We start from the raw sequence: 22,685 nt of genomic DNA on the forward strand, positions 1-22,685 counted from the left end.
ATACATATTCATAATAAATTGTTTACATTTTCAATACTAAATGTTCAGATAATTTAACTTTCAACGTATTATATTCCACTTTCAACCGAATAAAAATGAACATTTCATAAAAAAATCTATGAACACTTTAAAAAATGAACATTTAGTATTAAAAAATGAACACATAAAAAATGAATATGTAACGAAAAGTTATGAACATTTAGGATATTAATAATGAACATGATTTTCATAAAGGTTGAATTCATTGTATATAATTATTAATGAAAAATAAAGATAAAATAAATTGTTGAAATATGTTCATTTTTTGTGTATTAATTGTTCGTTTTCGGTGTACAAAATGCTCATTTTGTAGTAGATGTTCATTTTAAAACTCCTACGTGTTCATTTTTTTAACAGAAATTATAGTCAAGATCGATTGTAATTATTCAAACTCTAAAAAATTGAATATACACCTTAAATCTAATCTTGATTCATCATAGAGAAAATAATTATTGATTTGTAACATGATTAGAAATCAAAAGAAAAAATAATCAAAAGAAAAATAGAGAGAGAGGAGAGAAAAAATGACTACAATTTAAGGATATTCATTAACAATTAAGCAATTTAATTGATATTCATCACAAATTCATAATAATTTCAAATAATCAAACAATAATAAATCATCATGCATGATCAACAAAATCATACAAATTACAATTACAAATTGATAAAATGTAACCTCCATTGTTTTCTTTGACCTTCAGCTTTCTCTCTCCTCCATTTTTTTCTTTCCTTTTGGATAAAGCCAATTGATTGAATCTGAAACTCATAGATTTAGGAAGAAAGGAATATACCCATCAAAACACGAATCACTAACTCAAAAATTTATATAAACGAAGAAATTTTACACGGGAAAAATAATGTTGACAAAGAAACTGAAAGAAAAATGTTGAGGAAGAAAGGAGGAGGATAAGTAAAGCTTGTATTTTGTTACAAAATTACTGCTTTTCATCAAAGTATTGGGGAAAGCCGCCTCCCTCTTCTCTCTTTTCTCTCTTCTCTCTCCTCTCTTTAGGGTTTTAATTTTCTTGGTCGTTTAGGCCGGAAATAGTCTAATTTCTTCGGAAATTAGACTATTTCCGACCCTTTTCTTCAATTTAATTTGTCTTTTTGTTATTTGATTGGTTTTGCTTTGTTTTGTTCTCTCCGTTTGTGAGAGTCTGTCCCAATTTTTTTTGGGTTTTTCCCAATTTTTTGGGATTTTGATTCTCATCTATGGATGAGAATTTTAATTTTAGGGTTTTAATAATAATCGAGAAGGTGATTTGGATTCATATGGGTTTAGGGGTTGTCATCAACTCTACGATCAAAACATCAGCGCAGATTGCGAAGGTCTCTACTTGGAAAGATGCAAAGACATCGAAAAACACTACTCGCGTCAAGTTTGAAGCGGTGGAGTGTGAGCTATGCCCGATATGCAAATTAGTTATGATTTTGATTGTAAAAGTTATGTTATTTACTCTAGATCTGTGGTTTACAAATCTTTATTATTGTTGTAAATGTCGTATGGCTATTTATTAATAATAATATTCTTCTTCTTGTCAAAACAAAAAAAAAAAAAAAAAAAAAAAAACTATGTACTGCGTTTGGAGGTGCTGTATATGCGCTCTTAGCAATTAAGGCCTAAAGATGGACCAACAACACAGAGTCCGATTTCAAGGCCCATAACGATTCAATTTTTGGTTTTCCCGCCTAAATGCTCACCAGTCAACCTGCTACACATTCTCCATTTATTCCTTTTTCAAAAAGTTTCCACTTCTTACTCTTTATTTTCAAACTCAAGAACAATAACCAAACGTCACTGAAATCACACCGTGAGTCGCAACTCGTGACTCACTCTAATCTCATTCCATCTTCAAATCTCACTTTCATTTCAATCACAACAACTCAAATCACAAATTCCATCTACAAATTCCCTCCCTTTAAAAAAAATGGGGAAAAAGATGGACCGCGGCGCCGATTCGGCGACAACAACAACGACGAAAGCGTACGAGTCGACTGAGTCCGGGTCTCGAACTCCGAGACTCTTCATTAAAGAAATGGTCATGAGAAATTTCAAATCTTATGCCGGTGAACAACGTGTTGGCCCTTTTCACAAGGTTAGGGTTTATAATATATCATCAAATTCACTTCAATTGATTTCTTATTCAAAAAATTGCTAAGTTTTTTAGATGTTGTTGAATTTTGGTAGAGTTTTTCGGCTGTTGTTGGACCAAATGGAAGTGGAAAAAGTAATGTGATTGATGCTATGCTCTTTGTGTTCGGAAAAAGGGCAAAACAGGTGATTTTAATTTCCAATTTTTATGAGTAATTCTTGTTTATTGAACTTAATTTTGATAAAATAAACAATAAATTAATGCTGTTTGTACAAAAATTGTGATTCATTTTTGGTTAAATTGTATTTAGATTAGTCCAAGTGAAATGATTTTGATTTTGAATTTTACAGATGAGATTGAACAAAGTTTCTGAGCTTATTCACAACTCGACAAATCATCTGAATTTAGATAGTGCAGGTGTATCAGTCCATTTTCAAGAGATTATTGATCTGGTAATTTTATTTTTCGCTGATTTGCTGTTGCAGTAGTTTCTGAATAGGGGTTATATGATGGGGAATTTGTGGTTTCTGATGTATTGTGTCATGTAGGATGATGGAGAATATGAAGTTGTTGATGGGAGTGAATTTGTCATTACAAGGGTTGCATTTCGAGACAACTCTTCGAAGTATTACATTAATGATAGAACAAGTAACTTCACGGAAGTTACAACTAAATTGAAGGCAAAAGGAGTCGACTTGGATAATAATCGATTTTTGATCCTTCAGGTCTATTAGTTTTTTTTTGAAATTTAATTTTTTGGTTCAATTTTCTTCTGTTTATTTCAGTGTATTTCATACAAAGTAACTCATGTTGGTTGGATGTTGTTGTTGTTGGGTTGTTAACTAGGGTGAAGTTGAACAAATTTCACTAATGAAGCCGAAAGCTCAAGGACCTCATGATGAAGGGTTTCTTGAATACTTTGAGGATATAATTGGGACTAATAAATATGTGGAGAAGATAGAAGAGTCTTCTAAGCAGTGAGTTTTCTATATTCAGCTTTTAGTATTGCAAGATGATAAGTGATTTTCTTTGTATTTTTGGTAATGATATTTAATCTAGGTGAAGTTGTTGGTTCAATTATTTTTTTTTTTTTTTTTTTGATCTCAGGACATTTGAAGTTGTGTAATATGGAGGGAACTGAATAGATTTAGGCGGTTAAAACAAATATCTTTAAATACAATTTATAGAGCAATTAGACCTTTCATGGTTGTATTCTTGTATAAGCATATTAGCTGCGAGCTGCTTTTGCATCGTGCTGTACTCCTGTCAGGTTTAAGATTACAGCAACACATTCATTAATTTTGTTTAATAAAATCTGTGTCATCAGGTTAGAAGATCTAAACGAGAAGAGGTCTGGAGTTGTGCAGATGGTCAAGTTGGCCGAGAAAGAAAGAGACAGTTTAGAGGTATTCACTATTATATATTTCATTATAGCCTATGTGCGTGTTATGGACTTTGAAGAGGCAAATGAAAGTCTTTTACTGAATCTGTATTCTCATGATTAACAGGATGTGAAGAACGAGGCAGAATCGTATATGCTGAAGGAACTTTCACTGTTTAAATGGCAAGAGAAAGCTACAAAACTTGCTGCTGAGGACAACAATGCTAAAATGGCTGAGCTGCAAAATAATTTGTCCAGCTTGGAAGAGAATTTGAAGTCGAAAAGGTGTTCTTGGAAATATGCGATTAATACAATTTTCCTCTTACATGAGTGTATATGCTAATGTCATTTTAAACACTTGTCTCAGAGAGGAGATCAAGGGAAATAAATCTACTTTGAAGGAGCTTGAGACTTTGCACAATAAATATCTCAAGAGACAAGAGGTTTGCATCATTTGATTTCAACCTTTTATATTTCGTATATAGTTGCACATTTTAGGTGTTGAAGCTGATATTAGCACTTCCGCTAAATCTTGATTGCTTTGTCAATTGTGTGTTATGCATGTTGAAAATCCCAGGAACTTGATAATGACCTCAGGAGTTGCAAAGAGGAGTTTAAAGAGTTTGAAAGGCAAGATGTGAAATATCGTGAAGATTATAAGCACATGAAGCAAAAGATAAAAAAGCTTGAAGATAAAATTGATAAGGTTGGATTAATGTCATTGATTGAACATACCACTATTTTGGCAAATTTCTAACCGTTGGTTTCAAAATAGGATTCGTCGAAGATCAATGACTTTACAAAGGAGTGTGAGAATGCCACACAAGCAATTCCGAAATTAGAGGGAGATATTCCTAAGCTGCAAAAGCGCTTGGTGGAAGAAGAGAAGGTTTTGGAAGAAATAAAAGAGAAATCTAAAGGTGGATTTTCACTTTTATATAAGTTTATGATGCATTGTCATTTTCTGCTGCCTGAGTGATTTATTAATGTTCTTGCAGTACTTTTTTATTCTATATGTTCTAATTTCTCAAAGGACTGCCCAACCTTCCGAAGTCTATACATTAGTTTAAAAAAATGTTTGTCAGAATATACTGCTCGTCTTTGTTGCCTTGATTCTTGTGCAAGTTTTGTAGTTTGAATCTCTGAAATACCTATTTCCATTGCTTTGGAAATTTAAGCTTTCAAATTTTAATGTCTAAATATTTTGAAATCTTTGAGCAGTCACTATTCCAAATATAGCAAGGTGCATTGGATCATTAGAGTTTTGTTTCTCTTAAAATTTCTTCATTCATATTTCACAGTCTTGTGTAGTTGTGTTAGCTGGTTTTTGGTAAACCTGCATGCTAAATATCTTTGATAAATTGTTATTATTTTACAGCGTAATCTGTTCTATTTTTTATGCCAACTATATTTGTTATAGTACTGAGAATATTTTTTGTGATGGACAATGGTTGTATTGTCTTCATCATAAAATTTGAAAATTCAGTTAGAAACTATATTCCAACTTGAATTTGTACCTAACTTGATCTCAGATTCTAATATTCTATACATCTTTTTGTGAAAAATGTCAATCTTGATGAATCATTTTTCTTTGAAAATGAAATTAGGTGAAACTGAGATTCATCGTTCTGAGTTGGCCAAGGTTCGCACTGAGTTGGAACCTTGGGAGAATCAATTGATGGAACATAAAGGGAAACTGGAAGTTGCATCTACAGAGCGGAAGCTTTTAAATGATAAGGTGATTCAAAAAACATAAGCAACTTTGATGTCGGTGTCACTCAGCTATGCATGTATTTGATAAAATGTACTCTAATTTTTGAACTGAATTGTTGAATTGCTATATTGCTTATGTGATCAATGAACCAAATGCAGTGCCTACATGGCTGTGGTGAAGATAATTTATTGAGCTGTAGGTGAGGCGTGCGCGTGCCTTGTAGAGCATGTGTAATTACAGAAGTTAAGCTTTTGCGAGAGATGGTTTACTGCAGTTGTTATGTGCTACGTAGTGCCTGATAAATTACAAAAGTCCTTGTTTTTTGTACTCCCTCCGTTCTCAATTTAAAGTCCTATTTTCTTTTTTCACAAGTTTTTAGGATGATAAATAGAAAATATGGTAGTAGGGTTTGGTTGGTTAAAAGGGAATAAATAAAACAAGAGAGTGTAGTTTGGTTAATTAAATGTGAAATACAAAATAATAAAGGTAAAATAAGACTTTTAGTTAGGAACAAAGTTTTGGTGAGAAATGAAATATTTTTTTGGATGCAATAATGTATTTTGATGCAACATGTTTGAAGCTCATTAGCTTGATTTTTTGTATTATTTTTTTAAAAAATAAATGCCTAGTTATTGACCCTAGAAATATGTGCCTTGCTTTGGAGATGGTTCTCGTCTTATGCATCTGCTTCAAGTATGCTGGACACCCTGTGACTTTGAAATACTTGGTAGGTAGATTGGTAGTATTCTGGTTTTGGAATAGGAAGACTGATGCGTTCTTATGCTAAATTCTTGATTTAATGTGCATAAATTTCATATACTACATTTTTGATTATTCAGAGGTTATAACTCAACTGGAAAGTTGTTTTAATATATTTGGCTGGATTGTTGGAAGAATTATGATGCTTTTCTGTTCTGTTTTGTTATGATGAGCTCATGTACTTGCCTTTCATGAGTATGATCTTTATATGTTAAAAGTGTTTTATTTGTTTACTTCAGCATGAAGGTGCACAAAAGGCTTTTGAGGATGCTAGAAAGCAGCTGGAAGATATAAGTGATAAGATTAACTCTAAATCTGCTGCAATCACAAGCATTAAAAATGATTTGGAGAAAAAAAAGTCTGAGGCCGTTAATGCTCGTAAAGTAGAGCAAGTAAGTGCATTATTGGTTCAACTTTTTGTTTATGATTGATACTTTGTGAGAACTTGCGTATAATTTTATCAGAGCCAGCTAGAAGACTGACCTTTTGTGACTGGACAGGAATGTGTCAAGGAACAAGAATCTTTGATTCCTCTTGAGCAAGCTGCAAGACAAAAGGTTGCTGAGCTTGTATCTGTTATGGAATCTGAGAGGAGCCAAGGATCTGTGCTGAAAGAGATCCTAAGAGCGAAGGAAACAGATAAGATAAAGGGAATACATGGGCGAATGGGTGATTTGGGTGCTATAGATGGTGAGTCAGTAGATGCAAAAACAGTTGATCATAGTTGCTTTTATGACACTGTTTTATGATGTATGAATAAGTTATGGGGATTATTTTCTGTGTTCTATTCTGTCATGTCTTATATCTTTAGAGTAAAATATATCATAGTGTAGTATCATGGTCTACTTTTGGCTTCTTATATTCCTATCTTATTGACTTTATTCACTTGTTTTTGTTTCCAATGCAGCTAAATATGATGTTGCTGTGTCAACAGCATGCCCTGGCCTTGACTATATTCTTGTAGAGACAGCTGAAGCAGCCCAAAAATGTGTTGATTTGCTACGTGAGAAAAACCTTGGTGTTGCAACCTTCATGATACTGGTACACTTTAAATATTCTTTCATCGAAATCACTAGTTCTATTGTTGACGCGGTTATATCTCAGAAGTAGTCCAAAATTTCCAAGGATAATAATTGCTAGCACATCTAAGTTATGTATCTCATCCTTTTAAAGAAATGAAATAGTAAGTTAAAGTAACAAAGTGAGGTTCAGACTTTATAGTCGCCAAAAGAAATTTGAGCTTATCAACTTTCATTGAAGTTGATTCCTTAAATTAGGAACACCTTTAGCAAATTAAGCTTTTCAATAGAAAATTTTTTTAACTTGTGTATTGATTTTTAAAAGTTTGTCACTGTTCTTTCCGTCTCATATTTTTTTTTTTCAAAATTGGGTTGATAGATGTATAAAATCAGCACATTGGTGGGCATGACATGTGATGGTTATAATATCTAATTGGGACCATTAGGCTTGCACTATTGTTGAGAGAAATTTCATCCATTGTGTTTTTGTACCCAAAAAATAGAATGAAAAACAACTTGTAAGTTGGGATTGTCTTGTTAAGGAGTTGTGAAAAACACTGGGAGAAGATACCAAGAATGCCCATGTAACTACAATCAAAGGAAAGAGAAATAAGGTGGGTAATAATGGATATTATTAAATTTACTCAAGGATATCATCAAATTTATACAAGGGTATAAAGAGGTGTGTGAACACATGAAAAAAAGGTTTATGAAAGCAGAACATAAAGGGAAATGGTGCAAATAAAATGTAGTAATTTCCAAAAAAAGAAAATGGTGCAATTAAACAAAAATCAAAGGAAGTAATTGACATAAGACATCATTCTAGCATGTTAAGGGTCTCTCTTATGGAAGAAGAAGAGCTGGAAACTTTCAAAATGGGAAACTACACTCTAGCAGTCTGTATGGATTATTACTGTTCAATGGCCTGTTGTATATCAGGTTTATGTTACTGTGGTAGGATTTAGGATGAGTAGACTTGACATTAGCCTGCTTCTTTAGAAAAGATTAGCACAGAAATTGAATTTACAGATATCTTGATGACCTTTTCCTGTGGAATACTTCTTTGGAAAATGGTGTTATTCTTAGTTTAATAATTACAGAACCTAGGTTTATGCTTGCTTTAATTGGGATTTTGACTGGTATGACCGCATAGCATACTCTTGATTCTTGAAAGAAATGAATTTTGTTGAACACATTTCTTGTATTCCTTTTGTATTAGCATTTCCTGGATCTGTGGTACAGCATTCAGGTTTATATATTAACAACTGTATTCCTGTGTTTCCGCAAGATATGCTGTTTGAATTCCACAAGGCAAGTTTTACGTTGACAAACATTAAATTTAGTTCTTCCTTTTTGCAGGAGAAACAAGAGAGACACGGTGATCAGTTGAAGAGAAAAGTAAATACCCCGGAGGGTGTTCCTCGGCTTTTTGACTTGATAACAGTCAAGAATGAAAGATTAAAACTTGCATTTTTTGAGTTGCTTAAGAACACTGTTGTGGCGAAAGACCTTGAGCAGGTAATGTTTTCATCAAAAGGATCTTAGTATGTTACTTTGACCCCATATTTTTGCTCTATAATTTTTCTCTGACTACTACCAGAAGATATTTCCATTGGTGATGCCTGACATTACTACAAGTAGCTTTGATGGACCTATCTTGATTATAAGTTGGACTACAGTTAAAGATTTACACTCGTTGAATTGCATGATATTAAGAGATGACCTTTACAAAACAGATGTCCTCATTGGTGTGAAGAGTTTTCTGGTGTTCTGCCTCCTAAGTCGAACCATCTAATATAATTGACAATCTGCCAATTATACATTGTTATCGGTTGTCAATGTTGCACTTAGCAAGAAAAATGTTGACATGTGTTGAATAGGTTATACATATTGAGTTATTTGAAAGCCTTGATTAGTTTAAATTTAAGTACTATTCTTTGATCTGAGCTAAGCACTTATATTGTTTATTTTTATTTTAGTATTAGCTTTAAATTTTTATACTTTTGATTTAAATTTGCACATCTGAAGTTTAATATCCTGATAACTAGATTTGAACAAAATTAGTCTATCTACAAGAAATCTCAGAAATTAGTCCGTCTGTTTTCTATTATTTTTATCTTCTATATACTGTACTTTCCAGTGATACTCCTAAAGTAATATCTGTACGTAACTCTTATCAAGATAGATACATAAATAACTAACTGCAAGTAACAATTGGCAAACGTTACAATAAGTTCGTGCTTTCTATATCATAATTATAATTTCTAAAATTGTATAAGAGAAAAACATGTTAATTGTTGAGCTTATCTTTTATCGACAACCTTCTTTATTTGTCTTTGTTTTTGTAGACCCATGGAAGTTGTTAGATTTCGGAATGATGTTGCCCCCTATAGTAGTTGAATCCTTTTTTGTTTCATTATTCTATAGGAAAATGGTACTTTTCATATTTTAGAGTAGAAAAGCACTTTAAGCAGAAAATTGTAAAAGAGGAAATGATGTGTACTTCTAGAAGGAATGTGCTTATCGATTAATAGGAAGTATATAAAATAGATTGTCCCAAATCAGTAGAAGAATTGGATTAAATGAGTAACTGGATGATGCTATCTTAAGTTATACTTTGTTTAATAATATCTTACCATAGAATGACTAAGGGAGAGATTAATCATTTTTATTAGGCTGGTGCATGTTCTTATCCTTTTTTACTAGCGAAATGTCTACCCAAAAGGCTGAGGTGATGAAAGCTGGAGTATAATTTACAGCGTTACACTGTTTCTATGTCAGTTGCTTGATGGTGGTTCAATAAGATCAAGACTCATTGTTTAATGGAACTCCCAATAAGATATTAGAAAGTTCTTAGCAACAATCTGTTGTGAAATCTGTTTTAAGTGTTAACTTGCTTGTGGAGGCTCCTATGATGATTTATCTAACTGTCTTTTTGCAGGCATCACGCATAGCATATGGTCAGAGCAGAGACTTCAGGAGAGTGGTTACACTGGAAGGTGCTCTCTTTGAAAAATCCGGGACTATGAGTGGAGGTGGGAATAAACCACGGGGAGGGAAAATGGGAACATCTATTCGTGCTGACACTGTTTCTAGAGAAGCTGTTGCTGATGCTGAAAAGGAACTTTCTATGTTGGTTGATAAACTAAATGCAATTCGGAGAAAAATTGCTGATTCTATTCAGAGTTATCAGTCTTTAGACAAGGCTATCCAACACTTAGAGATGGAATTAGCCAAGAGTCAGAAAGAGGTGAATCCTGCGATTGAAATTTTGTACAAGCTTTATGGAAGTACCTTTTTTTTCATTGTTCCCGCTAACAACAGGTTGACTTTTGACTTGACAGATTGACAGTATGAATACTCAAAATGATTATCTAAAGAATCAACTTGAGTCTCTGAAGTCTGCTGCAAAACCAAAAAAGGAAGAGGTATCCAGGCTTGCTGCGCTCCAAAATATAATAAATGCAGAAGAGAAGGAGATTGCCAAACTTACACAGGGCTCTAAGAAATTGAAGGAGAAGGTATGATAATTGCACTTGAAGTAATATTTCTTCTACCTTCATTTTCATCATGAAGTTTGTTGACTGGCTGATAATTGAAATGAGTGCTTAGCAACTAATTGTAGAAAGTTTTTTTTTTTTTTTTTTTTTTTTTTTTTTTTTTTTTTTTTTTTTTTTTTCCATTGAATTCCAGGCATCAGAGCTTCAAAATAAGATAGAGAATGCTGGCGGTGAAATACTTAAAAACCAAAAGGCAAAGGTCGACAAACTCCAGTCTGTAAGTATCTGACATGGTGCTGGTGTTCATTTTTAAAGAGGATTTCCGAATAAGAATTTGCCACTGATAGCTCTATTGTGTCATTAGGATATTGACAAACACGGGACAGAGATAAATCGTCACAAAGTTCAAATAGAGACTAGTGAAAAAATGATAAAAAAGCTGACTAAAGGGATAGGGGATTCAAAGAAAGAACAGGAATTTCTTCATCAAGAGAGGGAAAAGATGCAGTCAACATTTAAGGCAATAGAACAGAAGGCATTCGCTGTTCAAGAGAATTACAAAAAGACAGAGAAGGTTTTTCTCAGTCAATCTTGTTAATTAGAGTTCAACTTCAGTTAATAATTTGTGTTGCTAATTGAGACTCTTTAATCCTTGCTAATTTACACTATCAGCTGCTTGATGAACATAGAGAAGTTCTGGACAAAGCAAAATCTGACTATGAGAGCCTGAAGAGGAAAATGGATGAACTGCGGGCAACTGAGGTAGAATCTTTTGTTTTAAGTGTTTCTAGTTTAAATTTCATTTTATCTTCCTGTATTTAGTAACAGGTGATGCTGGTATAGGTTGATGCTGATTTTAAACTTAAAGACATGAAGAAACTTCACAAAGAGATGGAAGTTAAGGAGAGGGGATACAATAAAAAGCTTGATGACTTGCAGAATGCTATCATGAAGCATATGGAGCAGTATGAACTCACTTATTTGTACTTAATTTGTTTGCAAAGACTTATTCTGAACATATTACATTATGTATAATCTGATGTTTTCAGAATTGCAAAAGACTCTGTAGATCAAGAAAAACTAAAATCAACACTGGAAGACGAGACTCTTTCCATGCCTTGTAACCTTAAAAAGGCCTTCGAGATGGTAGCTTTGCTGGAAGCACAACTGAAAGAAATGAATCCCAATCTTGATTCAATCTCTGAGTACTTTTCTCCCTATTGACTCAAATTCTTTGAATTTATGCCGCTGCATACAGGTTACTAATTTATTGTCCAACATTTTAGATATCGTAAAAAGGTGGCATCATACAATGAACGGGTAGATGAGCTTAATGAAGTTACTCAAGAGCGTGATGACATTAAGAAACAGTATGATGAATGGAGAAAGAAAAGGTTAGTTTATTCTTTCCTCGTTTATCCTGTCTTTACCTTGGCATACTTTTATGCTTTTGAACTAATGTGGAAACACTTGTTTTCAGGTTAGACGAGTTCATGGCTGGATTTAATACCATATCTCTGAAGTTGAAGGAAATGTATCAGGTCTGTAATGGATGGTTGTAAATATTTCGTCATTATCTATGTTTATTTATCCTTGCTTGTTGGAATAGTTTAGGAAAGGAATATGAAGTAGAGTGATATCTGAAATTGCTTAATGCTTATGAGTGATTTTCGTATTGAATATATTAGTTGCCTTCTGTCTTTTCAGCTTGACTGTTTTATCTATCTTTTAGGGTGTTGCTTCCTTTGTTTCTCAATAATAATATGTAGTTAATGTTAGCATGCTTATAGAATTATAGTGTAATTAGTTAAAATGATGTACTTATTCAAATTTAGAAAGTGTATGCTTGTTTCTTTGAATGATATCTATGGTACATCGGTACCACATTTGTGTAGCTATAATGCTCATATACTTAATAATTGTGAGCCACCCTGTCATGCTAATGCATCTAGTAGATGATAACATGGATCAAATTCTTAAGGAAGTTGGCACATGTTAAGTTTTTATCGTGCATCTCCTACATGCATCCTCTTCCACACTTTGTTTGGATAGTAGGAAATAGAAGGCAGAGAAAGGGAGGGGAACAAACTCTCTTGTTTGGGTGGATTGGAGGAAGGAAGGGAAAGGAGGAGGGATCCATTTTCCCTCTCATTAATAACCATAATCCCTCCAAAACTGTAAAGATCTGGAGGGAAAATGAAACCCACCTATCCCTTTCTTTCTTTTCCCTTCCTTCCTCTTGTTTCTCTCCCCTTCCTTTCATTCCTATTTCCTATCCAAATAAAGCGCCAGTGTATTTGTGCATCATAAAGTGATTTTGATTTTATGACTGAGATGCAGATGATTACACTTGGCGGAGACGCAGAGCTGGAGTTAGTGGATTCTTTAGATCCTTTTTCGGAAGGGGTGGTCTTCAGCGTGAGACCACCGAAAAAGAGCTGGAAGAATATTGCAAATTTGTCAGGTGGTGAAAAGGTAAATTGCTAAATGTTATTCAGTTTCGTTTCAAACACTGCTCTCTTAATTTCCTTGATACTGGTCTTAACCTTTACTGGTTTACCTTTTTTCTTTCAGACTCTCAGCTCTTTAGCGCTTATTTTTGCTCTTCATCACTACAAACCTACCCCACTTTATGTGATGGATGAAATTGATGCTGCACTTGGTATCTTCTTAAATCATTCAAGTCTTCTTTTATTAAACTTTTTTTTTTAAAAAATCCTTAAATTTGTGGATTCCTGCTGAAGTGAGTTTGCTGTATCTCGTCTTGGCAGATTTCAAGAACGTTTCAATCGTTGGGCACTACGTAAAGGATCGTACAAAAAATGCACAGTTTGTAATCATAAGGTTGATATTTTTATAATCTCTTATGTCAAATTGTTATATATTTTCCTGACCTTACAATCTTATCTGTTCATTCTTATGTATCCTGCAGCCTCAGAAATAACATGTTCGAGTTGGCTGACCGGCTTGTTGGTATTTATAAAACTGATAATTGCACAAAGAGCATAACAATTAACCCTGGTAGTTTTGCGGTCTGTCAAAAGGCTGCCTGAAGAAGGATGGAGCGGTTCTGAATTTGGAACAAATCATAATGTCGTTGCATAAGGTTGGCTGATTTATGAATGCGGCGATATTTAATGGTTACTGAAGGCCTAATGTATTAAACGTCATATAAACATGCTTGTAAATTATACACTCGGTAATGATAAATTTATGTTCATACTAGTTTAGCCTAATATTTATGTATTTATTGATAGGTTTTTGCTGCTTATGCAACATTAGTGATCATGGTTAGAAACTATTGGAAATGAAATACAAGTATATTGTTATAGTTATTAGCTATATGGATTTGTTCTGCATACAATTTTTTACCGTCACCCCTATGCAGGTAGCACTGCATGCACCTCATTTCCTTCATAATGACGTTATCTTATAATTTTTCGGTTTTGAATCACATATAAATCGTTCATTTTTATATGTAAATATTCAATTTTGTATTATTAAATGTTCAATTCTGCTAATACAACTTACTGTACCCAAATTAGTATTTTTTTTTTTATTTTTAAAAAGTTGTTTTAAATCAATTTGACTTATTGTTTAGTCAAATTAATAGGCTTTGTTTGAAAAAATATCTTACAATATAGATATTGATTGATTTAATTACAATTATAACATCATTTTAAATTATTACATACTAAATTGTTAAGCATAAAAGGAAACTCTTTTAACTTTCTAATGTACACATATTTAATTTAAAAAATAAACTTAAAAACAATAAAATAAAAAAGTGCAAATCTTAAACTTTAAAGATGGACTATGTAAATATTACATATACGTGTCTTACAAAATGATACCGTCTTTTAATTTAACATTTATAAAAAAAAAAAAGTACATAGAATAATTGCCCTTGGCCCCTTGCTATGCGGCTGTACAACCCCTTTTGATTTCTTGATGTTTGTGCGTTTTCCAACTTTCCTTGATACATATGTTTTTTCTCAATATATACATAATTGTCTTCAATTTTTTTTGATTTATTTTATTTTATTTCATTATCTTGTGTAATAAGAGATCAAGATATAATAAAGTAAAATATTAGTAACAATCAAAATACAATATAAACAAAACAGGATAATGAAATAAACAAGTGCAAAAACAAATCTGAACATTGTCAAAAAATAAATATGTTTAATACGAGAATGAACAAGTATTAACATATGAATAAACATCTTTCAACATGAAAATGAACATATATTGATATTTTAAATAAACATCTTCAATACTAGAATGAACAAACATAAAAGTTTATTGATCAATTTTTTAACATGATAACAAACAGGCTGTAGACACCCATTTGTGTCTCCCCAAAACCAAACCCAGTGATGAGTACCTTTCACGTCGAATCATAATCGAATGAAGTGAAAGTGTGGAAAGTCTAGTGTTGCGGATAGTTTTAATTTCTTTTCTCTTCTCTCTGTTTTTGAAAACTTATTTTAAGAAAATAGCCAATCCAGTATGGTTGGTCCATGATATGGGTCCAATAATAGTGTAGTTGGATGGGGCTTGCAGAGACCTTTCCAACGATATATTATAAGCCCAATTCCGATGAATATTGAGGAAGTTATGGCCAATTTACCAAACTGGGCCCGGTTTGAGCTTTATGTACGGCCTAATGATCTCGGGGAGGGCCTAATATGATTTATCATTCCTAATGCAATTAGGAATGGTTTTAGTCTTCTAGATTCTTCTAAAAGGTTCTTTTCATTCCTAATTCAATTAGCATTGATAAATTGACTTTTGACTTTTCAGAGTTTATTAAAATCAAATAGCATTTTCGAGGAAATTATATGATTTTATCCTCCAGTACGGCAAACTTATCTGATTTTTCGAAAACGCGTTGAAAATAGGCTTGGCGCCTGACCCCAGGCTTTGGCGCCTGGAACCAGGTCTGGCGCCTGGCGCCAGTGTTGGTGCCTGGCGCCAGCTAGCCAGGGTTTGCGCCAACTCTGTTTTGTTTATTTTATCTTTTTGGCTGATTTTCTCTATAAATAACGTATTAAAAACTCCGTTTTCAATCATCTACATTCACCAATTCTCACGAATTCTCACCTACAATCAGTTTTCATTCGCAATCATTAATTATCTAATTCTCTCTTAATCATTCACCAACTCTCATCAAGATTTTCTCGATTATTCTCTCTCTCTCTCTCTCTCTCTCTCTCTCTCTCTTTTTCTAAACTTTGCTTTTCATACAAAATTCCGCATTCGCAAGATCTAGAAACACCTAGTCATATTCGAAGTTGCCTTCGCCCTAGACGTGAAAGGTTTAATTTCTAAGGGTTTGGTCCCAAATCTCTCTTTCAATTATTTAATTTGATTGTTTGTTTATTATTTTCCTTGAAGTTACTAACGTGTGTATTTTGTTACTAGAAAGAGGTACGAGGCATCAAAGTAAGTACTTTAATTGATTAATTGATATTATGATATAGAAATCATGTTTATATTGTTATTATGATATTCCTAGTATCATGTCTAGGGTAATTTTAATATTAAATATGATTGTTACGATGCTTCCTATGTTCTTCCTAATATTTATGATTGTTAGTATCATGTTAGGGTTAAAGATTTGATTTTTATTGCTTAGTGACATGCTAGGGTTTGTTATTAATCTTGTTAGTATCATGCCTAGGACCTTGCTATTATTATGCTTTAATATTAACATGATGATAATTGTTATAATGTATGATGATTATTTTATTTATGATGATTATAGTTATTATAATTATAATTATTGTCATGATTATTTATTATGTTGCTTGATATTTATTTATTGCTTGATCACACTTTTTATGCATGTTTAAAGGGAATTTGGTACTTGTAATCACGCTTAATAAGATAATTAATAATCTTGTTTAGGTTAATTTGATTATAAATTCAAGTGATCGCCAATAATAGTTTTATTTGTGCATTAAATTCAACCAACATAGAATAAACAGGTTTAGGGTTAATCCTAATGATTGCATGTTAGTCAGAAATCGCACATGAATACGATCAGAATAAAGTAGAGGCCTATTATTAGGGCAGGTTCAATCTCTTTTAGGTTGGATTTGTACCTTCATCCCCGAACCCTTATTTGGTTCTAGACCTTATGGAGTTGACGATCTCTTGGATCGTTAAGAGGTGTAACCTTCACCTCGTGAACGGTTTACAAGTTCCTTAAAAACTTGTTGGCGACTCTTTTGCTCTATCTTCTTCTCTTTTGGACGCCACCGTACTTTAGTGTATGATCACAGTGGGGTTCAAGCTAGTGGGATTTAAAAGCTTGAAATTATTCCCTACACAGGCTGTATTAAAAATTGAAATAAATTTGTTTGGGCCCGCCTAGATATGGTGTAAAAATTATAGGGGTAGATTTTAATGGGAACACATTACCAAGAATCTGATTAAGGGGGAAATATTTTGGAAATCTATTTTTTCATATGTTTGGCAGGAGGGTAATAAATCAATCGTAATTCACTTTGCTCAAAAAATATTAAAGAAATTTTTTATTATATTTTTTTACCGAAAAAACATTAAAATCGCTAGAATTATACAGTGGAAAAAAATTGAATTTCATCCCAAATCATACAACAAATCATTTTTTTGAAAAAATAAAATATATAAAATTACAATAATTTAATATATTTACAAAAAATATCTCATAAATTAAATAATATCAAAATTGAATTTAAGATCCAAGAAAAAAATTGGATTTAAGATATTATTTTATCATTGAAAAAAAAAATACAAAAACGAAAACTAGAAGGAAAAAAAACGCTATGATATCAAGTCAAAGATCAGATAATGATTGAATATTTTCATAAAAAAAAGAAGTATAATTGAAATTAAAAATAAAGTCAAATGTCTAATTAAAGAATAATGAACAATTTTATAATTTACTTAGATTTTTAAATTTGCATGCAGATTAATGTGAAGGAAAGAAGGTTGGAGTAAACTTCCATGGAAGTGATAAACGCCCTGACAATTACAGGTGGAAGAGAGAGATGAAACATAGGTTGGGCTTTCCTAGGTGAGTTGTTAGTCTTGTTACCCTAGGGGGTGTGGGTAATGTATTAACCCTTAAATGGGAGGAACTTTTACTGAGCTAATTAATTAACCTCATTCCAGGCGGGCTCATTAAGTCCGTACTCATTGCCCCATTAATTTAACAGCCCAATACCCCTCAATCCAGGCGGACCCTTAATGTGAGAATGAGAAAATATAAGGCCTGCAAATGGCAAATAAATAAGGCATTAGGAAGCTCATTATTCCGATGGATAACAAAGCTTGCGTGGAATCTATTTACAATGCAAATCAGCAACATGGAGAATGTATGCACATCGCCAATAATTGTCGTCGTCTTTGTAATCTGTTTTTTTCTTTTTCTTTTGTCCATTGTTATAGGGAGGAGAATAGAGTGGCAGATAAGCTTAGCTTGCTAATTTGGGGGTTAGCCTTCAAGAGAGAGTGGTCTATTTCGATGACCCCCCATCGAAATAAAGCTCACTCTTTGGGAGGAATTAGTTGGGGTGGCCTTGCCACGGATGGTGGTGGTGTTGTGTTTTATTTTCTTTGTTTGGGTTTTTCCCTCATTCGCATAAAAAAAAAAGAAAAAAAGAAAAAAAAGAAAAGAATGAAAAGGTATAAAATTATTAAATGAATATGTTTAGATATAAAAATAAATATTATATTAGAATGTAAATGAACATCTTTCACGTTGAGAATGAACATATAACGCAAAGAGAATAAATATATTTTAATTTGAAAATGATAAAAGTGAACATGAATTCCATCTAAAGTGATCTTTTTTCCATCTAAAACGAACATTTACATTTACATTAGCCAAAATTCGTCTAATGACAATTTTTTAAATAAGTAATATTAATTGAACATTGATTCTTCAATTTCATAAATCAAATTGATAATTTGTCTTTATTTTCAGTTATTATTATTTAAATTTTTTTTGGCAATTAAATTCTTAATATTAATCCTACTACAAATGAACATGGAGTCCATTTGAAATTTCTTATTATATTTAATTTGAGAAGAATTCTAATGATTATCAATTAATATGTGATTGACCATATAACATATACTAATATATAAATGAACATTATCAAAATAAAATGAACATTTAAAAAAAAATCGCTACAAACTAAATATACATTTCTAATCCTACGAAATAAATCAAATTTTCTATAACATTACATCAATTAAACTCTCTTTATTTTTTTGTCCAGTAATTTTATAAGAACAATTTCCCTAAAAATTGCTCAAATTTAAATTTATTTCCCATATGCATCGGTTTAAAAACTTATTCCCACAATATTGTCCACGTAAGATTGGTTAGAGCTTCGTAATTTTTTTTCTATTTAAACATAGAACCGCTAACGGTGATAGCGGTTCTATACATTAAAATCGCTAACATTGTTAGTGGTTCCAATAATTAAATAACATCACAATATAATTTCTTTTCCACTTCCTCTTTTCTATTAGAACCGCTAACGATGATAGCAATTTTAATGTATAGAACCGCTATCACTGTTAACGGTTCTATGTTGAAACAGAAAAAAGTTAAGAAGCTCTATCGATCCAATCCCACGTGGACAACATCGTGAGAATAAGTTTTTAAACCGATGTATATAGGGAATAAATTTACCTTTAAGCAATTTTTACGAAAATCATTCAATTTTATAATCTAATAACACACACCACAAGTTAATTCAACTTACAATAGAGTATACCAACATCATTCTACTATAATTATAAGAAATTATTATTATAATAAAAATAATAAGAAATCATGAATTACTATTGAAATTTCATATTACTACTTTGTTTATCTTTTTTAACAATATTTTGTATTTTGCACTTAATTAGTTATGATAAACAAAAATCATAAAAAAAATAAAAAAATTTAGGGTTTAATCGTAAAACAAAAATAATAATAATGAACAAATAAACTTACAATTATTTTTTTTTTGACATTTTTCTTTCGATAGTGCAATTTCATCTTGTATATCAGACATTGTTGTTGATTATTGTAACAAATTTAAAGATTTTTTTTCATTATTGTGCAATTTCCAAATATATATGACGGAGAAAATGGAGGATGAAGAAAAATGGAGAAAATGGAGGATGAAGAAAAATGCAGTAAATGGAAAGAGAAGGTATCTAGAAGGGCTATAATGGTAATTTAGTTTAGGGGGGGGGGGGGGTTAGGCAAGTTTTCCTAGGGGGGGTGTGTGTAGGTATTAAGAATTAACAATATTACAGATAAAATCCTACCATATGGAGTTCTTTCCATCCCATTCATGCCCCACCAAAAATTTATCTACTTCATATCTTCCTTCTTTTCTTACAACAAACCAAGCCATGATGGTCGAAGATGTGCTTTTTTGTATCTAGTCGTAGGTGCACGTGCTATGCCCGCGCTCCCTATTTAGTAAAAAGTAATCAGTAAAAAACGTTTTTGATGCATGGCTATTAGAATATAATTACAAGTTATAGGTCTTTGAATAGTAAAGTTAAATTCTAATATAGTTGGTTGATTAAATGTGTATCTCTAAGAATACTCATGTGGCTGTATAAATAAGAATTACATGATAAATTGACAATGCATCTTTTTTTCTACGACATTATCTCATCTTTTACGGTTTTACAAATTTTTTATAGTCATTTTCAATTTGATCCCTTAGTTCCCTTCACTCCCATTCTTACTCGTTCCATATAGTTTTGCAAATTTAATAAAGTATTTGATTGCTTATTTGCTCGCGAATTCGGTTTTTTCATGAAACAAATCATAAAGGCGTTTGGTTCCCAAAGTTAGCAAAAAAATCTTTAGCAAAAATGCATTTGATACCTCTGTACCAATATTTGGTAGTGTTAGTTGTGTGGGAGAACTTTACACATAACCCAACATAACTTGGTGTTGGAACAAGCGAGTGTTGTGTGGGAGAACTTTACACATAACCCAACATAACTTGGTGTTGGAACAAACGAGTGTAGAGTGGTGACTTGATGACGTGTGTACTAGTCTTTGTTAGTGTTGTGTAGGAGACCCTGACACGGAACCCAATGTGAGTTGATGCTGGAATACGATGATGTAGAGTGGTGCGGCTTGATGGTGTGAATCTGATTTCAGCAAATTGCTATTTTTTTCGATTAAAGTAGTGAAGAATGTCCTAATGTTTCCCAAGATGCCTTGAAGTTTTGAGATTACATGCTCTGGACAAGCACTTGCATTGATTATCTGTGTAACCTTAGCTTGAATATGCGATTTGATTGTTTCTACTTATGGATAAATGATTCACATGCTACTTTAAAGGCTTCGTCATTTTCGTTCACTCTATGTTCCATTTACAACGATAATTGGATCAATGTTACTTTGCGGCAGCCTCAATTTCTCTTATTGATAAACAAAATTGTTTCTTAAAACTACACAATTGAAAATAAAACAAATTGTTTTATTTAATTTTTTTTGCTATATTTTGTAATTTTTTTTTCCTATTCTTCTTCCCCTCCCTTCAACTTTGTTGTCCTACTTTGTGAATCACCATTGAAGCTGGTCTCCTCCGCCATTTTTTCATACATTGTTCCTCCATTGAAGTAGATCTCGAACCATCTTTTCACCACCATGTTTCTGGCGGCGAATTAAACGAAAATCCTAAGCAAAAAGTAGAGAAAAAAAGGGTAGGTTAACCCCAAAAGGAAGTGTTGTCATCCTTCTCAATTGAAGATATTCGTGAGCTTCTAACTACTCCATTGAAGTTGTTCATCCTCTATTATAATCGTAGTAAAGCTCTAGCCTCCTTTTTCAGTTCTTCAATTTCTTAGCCAAATTACAATATTAAACCTAATTAGTTGGTTGAAATTTCTAATATATCCTCTTAAGATACATCTCTTATTAATTAATAAGCGAAGCTTACATTTACCCGTTACTTTGGCTTGGATTCGCGTTAGACCATCCCCACTAATGGTTGAAAGCCATGAAGATTCCTAGAAACATAGATACATTTTTTTTTTTGCAATGACTATCACATATAGAGGTGTCAAAAATTGACCCGAGCTGACTCGAAAAAAAAAATCTGTTTTTGATTTTGACCCATATGGACACATTGATTAAGCATGAATCAACTTTGAAATAAACGATACCTATAATCACAAATAGGTATTACTGCAATCAAACTCATAAGAATATACGTAGTAAAAAAATTAGTAAGTAAACATTCAAAATTGACATTCACCATGTTTCAAACACTTTTCTAGCAGTGAAATTGCAAAATAAAAAAGCCAACTTATTCAAAGTAGTGTGGTGAAAATATAGAATAATGACTCTATCAATATCTTCTCAACCATCACCAGTATTGTATGTAATGATTTACTTTAACCCTTTCAAAATTATAGGCTTCACTTGTAATTACCAATACCGATAATTTATTTGTTTCAATTCTGAATGCTAACTTTTTTTAATTTTATTGCAATAGAGAGGAACTATGTGCACTCTCACTCATAAACTTTATGGTAAAAATTGAAATAATGGCTTTCCATTCATGAGCTTGTAAAAAAAAGCCTATATGAGGAAGTTTTCAAATGCCCATAGCAATTACAAAGTAATTTGTTGTAGTTAATGGGGTCATGCAACTAAAATAAAAAAAAAGGAAAAACTTGATATTTGGGTTTTATTTTATTTTTTATTTTTGAAAAAATGAGTAGTTGAAGCGTATAGCTAAATGAGAATAGTCAACACACCCAATATGACGCTGCCACGTATATGAGAGAAAGTGGTGTGGTTTTTTTTAAGCCCATGAGTGTGTGAAAAGTTATAAAAACAAAATATTCATGAGAAAAAGTGGGAAAGAGAAGTGATAAAGTGGCTAGAGGGAGAATGACACTTTTTTAGTGCATGAATTTTATCATCATAATTCTCAGTTGATATCTCGTCAACAACATCCGGATTAATGTGACGTTCCAACATTTCTTTACGCACCGAAGAAATAGGGTTGAATATTTCCGAATAAATAATTCAGAAAGTTTGCTATATTATTTTTCACTATACTCACATTAACATAAATAATGTATAATTTTATTATATGAAGCCAAAAATTGCATATTAAACAATTAATTTAAGGTTTATTTATA

The 22,685-nt window shown here is 32.2% G+C and overlaps 1 protein-coding gene across 1 annotated transcript; it reads left to right on the top strand.

The window, feature by feature from the left end:
• Window positions 1-1,830: 1,830 nt before the first annotated feature.
• LOC145555978 (structural maintenance of chromosomes protein 4-like) lies at window positions 1,831-13,944 on the top strand. The gene is made up of 28 exons (XM_081617679.1): window positions 1,831-2,138; window positions 2,231-2,320; window positions 2,486-2,587; window positions 2,684-2,860; window positions 2,982-3,112; window positions 3,463-3,541; window positions 3,644-3,801; window positions 3,884-3,959; window positions 4,094-4,222; window positions 4,292-4,436; window positions 5,124-5,254; window positions 6,229-6,381; window positions 6,490-6,679; window positions 6,897-7,030; window positions 8,368-8,526; window positions 9,950-10,258; window positions 10,353-10,529; window positions 10,702-10,785; window positions 10,873-11,082; window positions 11,181-11,270; window positions 11,352-11,473; window positions 11,558-11,713; window positions 11,795-11,902; window positions 11,989-12,049; window positions 12,849-12,983; window positions 13,083-13,170; window positions 13,280-13,352; window positions 13,441-13,944. Exons 1-28 carry the CDS (start codon window positions 1,971-1,973, stop codon window positions 13,559-13,561), a joined length of 3,756 nt encoding a protein of 1,251 aa, XP_081473805.1. The 5' UTR covers window positions 1,831-1,970; the 3' UTR covers window positions 13,562-13,944.
• Window positions 13,945-22,685: the final 8,741 nt, after the last annotated feature.

Source organism: Chenopodium album, chromosome 8 (assembly GCF_948465745.1).
Source record: "Chenopodium album chromosome 8, dcCheAlbu1.1, whole genome shotgun sequence".
NCBI lineage: Eukaryota > Viridiplantae > Streptophyta > Magnoliopsida > Caryophyllales > Amaranthaceae > Chenopodium > Chenopodium album.